The 7,164-nt window shown below is 36.7% G+C and overlaps 1 protein-coding gene across 1 annotated transcript in view; it reads right to left on the bottom strand.

The window, feature by feature from the left end:
* Window positions 1-7,164, bottom strand: part of KIF27 (kinesin family member 27) — a 77,945-nt gene that overhangs the window by 63,310 nt on the left and 7,471 nt on the right. The window contains exons 2-3 of the mRNA XM_017508526.2: window positions 6,855-7,055; window positions 2,151-3,109 (exon numbers count right to left, since the gene is read on the bottom strand). Coding sequence (XP_017364015.1) covers window positions 2,151-3,109; window positions 6,855-7,055 — 1,160 coding nt within the window. The remainder of the gene's footprint in view (window positions 1-2,150; window positions 3,110-6,854; window positions 7,056-7,164) is intronic.

The raw sequence follows: 7,164 nt of genomic DNA, 5'->3' as shown, positions 1-7,164 counted from the left end.
CAATGGTGCAATCTTGGCCCACTGCAACCTCCGCCTCCTGGGTTCAAGTGATTCTCCTGCCTAAGCCTCCTGAGTAGCTGGGATTACAGGCATGAGCCACCACATCCAGCTAATTTTATATTATTACTAGAGATAGGGTTTTACCATGTTGGCCAGGCTGGTCTCGAACTCTTGACCTCAAGTGATCCACCTGCCTCAGCCTCTCAAAGTACTAGGATTACAGGCGTAAGCCACTGCACCTGGCAGTTTCTTATACTAATGAGGAACGGCCCACTGTACCTAGGCAGAGTTATTCCCTTTCAGAAAAAAAAACTCAAAAAAATAATTTCAAAAGTATTACATCTTTTTATGTTATTATTTATTTATTCATTTATATTTAGAGACAGGGTCTCACTCTGCCACCCAGGCTGGAGTGCAGTTTTGAACTCCTGGGCTCAAGTGATCCTCCCACCTAAGCCTCCTGAGTAGGTGGGACCACAGCTACCATGCCTGCCTAAGTTTTTGATTTTTTGTACAGGCACATGTCTCACTTTGTTTCCAGACTGGTCTCAAACTCCTGGGCTCAAAGCAATCTTCCAGCCTCAGCCTCCCAAAGTGCTATGATTACAGGCATGAGCACACTGTGCCTGGCAGAGACTAGTACATTTTTAATGTACAAATCTTAATGTAACAAAATAGTTTCAAATCTTGTATTTCAGGCAACTAGAAATTTCCACTTGTTGAGTTTTGGTGTAATAGTAAAGAAGAATATCCACAACTATGTGAAAAAAATCAGTGAAATACTCCTCCCTTCAAACTACACAACTAGGAGGCTATACTATAATATGAGGCTGAGGCTGAATTTTCTTCACAAACTTCAACCAAAACAACATATTGCAACAAACTGAATGCTGAAGCAGACATGAAAATCCAACTGTCTGTTATTAGGCCAGATGTTAAAGAGATTTGCAAAACTGTAAAGCAATTCTACTCTCAATAAAATTTTTGTGTGTGTTAGAAAATATTTTTCATTAAAAATGCTCTTTATATTAACATGTAATTGGGTTACTGTTAGTTTTGAATGAATTAATAAATAAATAGCTTAGATTTTTTTCAGTTTTAATGCTAACACAGTAAGTATCAATAGATATAACCCACATAAACAAAAGCTCTTTGAGGGATCTCACTTTAAAAGCATAAAGAAGTCTTGTGATCAAAAATTTCTGAGAACTGCTGTAACAGAGGATAATACAAATGCCTTTTTTATAATGCTACACGTAAAAAGGCTTTGAGGAAATACTTCTAGCTAGATAAAGAAGTAAGCTTAGAGCTTTAAAAAATAAAAGGAAATATACTTAAAGGATATTTCCTTTTTAACTAAAAAGCTCTTTTTAACTGTAAGTTTTCCTATTTTGAAAAATGGACAGAACCATGGAAGTTGGAAGCCATGTTATCTCAGGAACAACTGAAGGACCATTCATTTGCTCACTAGATTGCAAACTTCAAGCAAGCAATAACGAGGTGTGTCCCATCCTCCACTATTCCTACTGCGTCATACAATCTTCACACAATAAATAGTTTCTGAATGAGAAGTGGGGAAACTCAATATATGTACATATAACATGCACACATGTACATACCTATATTCCTTAAGCATTAATAAATATATTAATTTGTTGGGTTTTTTTAAAACCTATATTCCAAACACAAGGGATGAAGTATTTTTTTCTTTCAAGAACTACTGACCCACAGAGTGAGAAAAACTCAGTAGAAGATAACTTAATTTTACTTCTGAAACATGTTTATTTTCAATCTCTAAATTGACAACCAGGTCCACAAAGTTCTCTTTCATAAATGTAACAAATTAAAATACATTTTATTCAACGGAGAAAAGAGGAGGAGACAAGAAGGGTATGAAGAGTGAGGAGGAAGCAATGGGAAAAAGTAAGGTAGAAAGAACAAAGTAAGAGAGGCAAGTGAGATTCTATATGTAAATCCTTTTTAAAAAAAAAAACCTAAAATTCCAAAATGACTCTTAGAATTTACTTGCTCAAACAAATTTACTCCTTAGTTATCCATAATAATGTCTATATATATTAACACATGTACCCCCAAAATATGTACATATATTATGTATCAAATAAATAAATACATAAATGATGTCTAAGTACCTGGCATTTCTTAAGCTCTCTCTTCAGCTGGAGAACTGTAACATGCTGTGGTCCTTCTTCCAGACTTGCAGTGCCTCCGATTCCTCGATATGAAGTGAGGACAGCCTTCCTGACCTCCTGGGTCATGTTAAACCACTCCTGCAATTTGTGTTGCTGCTTTTGGTTTAGTTTGACGGTATCTTTTAAGTCCACCAGGAAGGTAATGGCTTCTTCTATACAACATTGGTAACCCAGACATTCTCCTTGAAGCTGAGCTACTTGCTCCTCAAGAGAATGAATCCTATTTGTATCAGGACTCCCGTCTCGATGGATCTGGTTAGTTTGGCTGACACTAGCCTGCTGGCTTTGCAAAGCTTCTCGAAGCAATTTAATCTCAAATTCCATTTCATCTATACGGTCTGACTCGGGGCTGAAGTTTACAGTGGGTTTGTTTCTAATGTTCCGTGCTCTGTTGGCATATTTGAGAGAATTTAAGGACTCATCAAAATTTGAGGAGGATGGGCTGACACATGTAATCATGACAGTCTTGGCACTGCCTCCCAGGGAATCTTTCAGAAGCCGGGTAATTTTAGCATCCCTATATGGAATGTGTGAATTCTTCCTGCGTGGGTCCCCAAGAGCACTTATTACATTTCCTAAAGCCAGCAATCCACTATTGATTTGAATGGATTCTTTGAAGCGTTCACCAGTATTCCCCGTTTTGGTCACTCTTTCTGATCCTGCCAAATCCACAAAGTGGAACTTTGAGACAATATGCTGAGGGGAATACCATGATCCATCTTCAGCTGCCTCCATGTTTTTCTGAACTTGACAAATGCTGATTGTAAAAATTGCATGTGATCTGCTGGAGTGCTCATTCATTTGGGTGGTACTCGTATGTCTGGCTGCATTCCCCATCTCCAAAAGACTCATCACTTCATCTGCACTCTCCACATGGCATTCCTTGGCCCCAACAATCACTGAAAATAGCAATAACATGTTTTTAAGCCAAGTTTTCATCAAAACCTAGTATAGTTAACAGTTACCATTTGCTAAACTGGCCAAGATAGTCTGTTTTTAAAAAGTCAACAGCATTTCAAATAACAATAGTAACATCAGCAACATTAGCAAATAATTTTAGATAATCTCCCAAAGAAACTATTTTAACAGACAGCACTCATCTTGATGTTTAAATTCTAAAAACTATAATTTTTTTAACTATCTAGTTTATTTAGAGTCGTGAGTCACATTCAATTCCTTATAATGACTGACAAAAGAAAAACTCTTCATTCCAGTCTTTTGATTTGTAAAGCCTAATAGATTAATCTTTTTTTTTTCTTGAGATGGAGTCTCAGCCTGTCGCCCAGGCTGGAGTGCAGTGGCGGCGATCTCAGCTCACTGCAACCTGTATCTCAGGTTTAAGTAATTCTCCTGCCTCAGCCTCCTGAGTAGCTGGGATTACAGGAATGCACTACCACACCTGGCTAATTTTTGTTGTATTTTTAGTAGAGATGGGGTTTCACCATGTTGGCAAGGCTGGTCTTGAAGTCCTGACCTCAGGTGATCTGCCTGCCTCCACCTCCCAAAGTGCTGGGATTACAGGTATGAGCCACTGCATCTGGCCTAGATTGATCTTTTATAAATTAATTAAATCTATAACTCAAAAGAGTTAATCAGTAGATTAGAAAAATTAGCATCAATTAAAAATCATTAGTTTTTTTTTTCAGTTTTGTTAATAATCAAGCCATCCTTAGCTTTTAGGATTTTTTGGTATTGTGAGGTCACAATCAATGATGAGTAAAAAAAAATCAATATAAATAAAGTTGTTTATTCATTTTAAAAACAGGTATGCTTTACATAATATCAGGATGCAAGGTAAACAGATGAGATGGCAATTAAAAGAAAACACATTGAAAGCCATAATTTATTGTACTCAAAAAAGAAAAACAGTTGTTATTTCAATGGCAGAATGAACTAAAAATAAACTACATTTACGACCTGCATTATTTGTTTCTATCTAAAAATATTTCAAAAAGAAGTAGGCGGACTTAGGAATTAAATCAGAGAAGGAAAGCTCCTGGTTTCATGGTCAAATTATATTGCCATAATTCTTGTTTACTCAGATTTTGTCACATCACTATTTCTTTAAAAAGTAATCACTTCACTTTCATTATTTCCATCATGACACTTTTTTTTTTTTTTTTTTGAGACAGAGTTTCACTCTTGTTACCCAGGCTGGAGAGCAATGGCACAATCTCAGCTCACCGCAACCTCCGCCTCCTGGGTTCAAGCAATTCTCCTGCCTCAGCCTCCCAAGTAGCTGGGGCTGCAGGCGTGTGCCACCATGCCCAGCTAATTTTTGTATTTTTAGTAGAGACGAGGTCAAGAGATCGAGGCCATCATGATACTTTTTAAACAACCCAGTCCATTTAAGTACCTGTAAATCACAGTAAAGCTGTCATTAAATTTTTCTAATGTTAGGCTATAAGTTAGCACTCTGGTTCTCAAACCCAGACACAAATCACCTGGTAGCTTTATAAAAAAGAAAGTGCCAATGCCCAGGCACCATCTCAGACCCTTTAAATCAGAATCCCTGAGAAGTAGGACCCAGAAATCAGAATTTTTAAAAAGTTTCCCATGTGTACTAATTGTGCAGCAGCCAGCATGGACATCTCTGCTTCACACAGAGATTCTAAAGAAATATGTCAAACAAATGCACTTTATTTGTGAGCGGGACATTATGTAAGATATACTGTAATTTAAGATAATTTGTAACATCCTTCCAAAATTTTTTCAGCATTGTTATCAGATATGGAATATTTTGATCATCAAGTTTACCAAGAGTGATAGTGAAGTGTATACTTCCGTCTTGCTTGATATTTTACAAGAAGCATGTATTATTTTTTAACTCTCTGATAAAAGATAAAAACATTCAGTAATTGTATTCCATAAGATAAAGGAGCTCAAAACATCAGTCTGAACTCTATCCAGAAGAGATAAACTGTACTGAATTATCTAATAAGACCATAAACTACTGTATATAGTTTCTTCCTCAAAAAACGAAAACAAAAATAATTTCTTCAACCAATCAGAAATGCCAGGACAGGGCTATAAAGAGGCAAGATTTGCTGCTTCCTGTAGACTGCTATTTGAATGACTAAAGCCATCTTATTTTCCTAACTGCTAGGAAATTCCCTTCTCTGGCAGAATCTCCAGGAAGGTTTTACTAAATATGTTTTTTAGGAGAAAAAGACATCCAAGAATAGGCCGAGCATGGTGGCTCACGCCCATAATTCTAGCACTTTGGGAGGCCAAAGCAGGCAGATCACTTGAGCCCAAGAGTTCAAGATAGACAAACATGGTGAAACCTCATCTCTACAAAAGATACAAAACTTAGCCAGGCATGGTGGCAGGCGCCTGTAGTCCCAGCTACTCAGGAAGGCTGAGGTAGGAGCATCATTTGAGCCTGCAAGGTTGAGGCTGCAGTGAACCATGATCATGCCACTGCATTCCAGCCTGGGTGACAGAGGTGAGACCCTGTCTCAAAAAAAAAAAAAAAAGAATAGTCACTGCAATATTATTAATAATAGTTAAAACCTGCAAACAGCTAAATGTCCAACAATGGAATATTAAATAACTACAAACACATTCATAAGACAAATTAGCATATAACCATGAAAAATATTTAATCACGTGAAATTTTTCACAATATAAATATTAAGTGAAATATAAAATACAAAACTGTGTGCAGGGTTGCAAGTATATATTTTTAAAAATTCTATGTACATAGAAAAAAAATCTGCGAGGAAACACACCAAAAAGAGAAGTTGGTAAATTGGTATTTCTAGGCTCTGGGATTAAAAATGATCTTTAACTTTCTTCCTTATACTTTCCTGTTTTCAAAATACTCTATGATGAACATATTAGCTTATAAACTAGAAAAGCAGAAATTGTTATTCTTTAAAATACTTGCAGTTTGACCCTCCCATTCTAACCTTCTCCCATTTCCAACAAATGGGTATTGGTTAATGAAATTAATAGGCTACTAATATAAAAAGTCAGACCTTGAGGAATACAACAAAAAACAAGGAAATGTCAATATGAAATATATATATATATATATATATATATATATATACTCAACTTAAAAAAAAAAAGAAGCTGGGCACGGTGGCTCATGCCTGTAATCCCAGCACTTTGGGAGGTTGAGCAGGGTGGATCACGAGGTCAGGAGTTAGAGACAAGCCTGACCAACATGATGAAACTCCATCTCCACTAAAAATACAAAAATTAGCCAGGTGTGGTGGCACACATCTGTAATCCCAGCTACTTGGGAGGCTGAGACAGGAGAATCGCTTGAACCCAGGAGGCAGAGGTTGCAGTGAGCCAAGATGGCACCACTGCGCTGCAGCCTGGGTGACAGAGAGAGACTCTGTCTCAAAAAAAGGAAGAGAGAAAGAGAGAGAGAGAGACAGAGAGGGAGACAATTATATAATTATATATAATATATATAATCAATAAGGCTATTCAATTTAAAAGAGAGAAAGATCCAGAGAGGTGGCCCCTGGCTCATAAAAAGTCCTTCTACACAAAGGGCTTCCCCTGCCCAAATTCACTTTGCTTCTATATCTGTTTAATTTAAAGATTCCTTGGAATATATCCAGAAACTAAATTAAAGCATGTCTGTTTGCTAATGAAGGCAACTGATTAAGCAGGCTACTTTACCTGTGTTTCCTTTTTCATCTTCTCGGATGTGAAGATCCTTCATGGATGTCTCTAATTCTAGAAGATCTCTTAGGTCTTCCTTGTATACTTCTATATAAGATACTTTTACATTAAAGTCAATGCTAGGATGTTCAGAGATGCTTTGAAATATTTCTTGAATAGCTCGAGGAATGATACCCTTTTGGCTCTCCACAACTGAAGCTGAAAATTTAGAAAAAGAATGCACACTTGGAACTCAAAACATAAGAAAAGCAACCCCAAATTTACAGTTATTTTATTATATTTCTCTATAAGATTTTTTTTTTTTTTT

This window comes from Cebus imitator, unplaced genomic scaffold (genome assembly GCF_001604975.1).
Source record: "Cebus imitator isolate Cc_AM_T3 unplaced genomic scaffold, Cebus_imitator-1.0 Scaffold394, whole genome shotgun sequence".
NCBI lineage: Eukaryota > Metazoa > Chordata > Mammalia > Primates > Cebidae > Cebus > Cebus imitator.
This window is presented reverse-complemented; position numbering and strand designations above follow the sequence as displayed.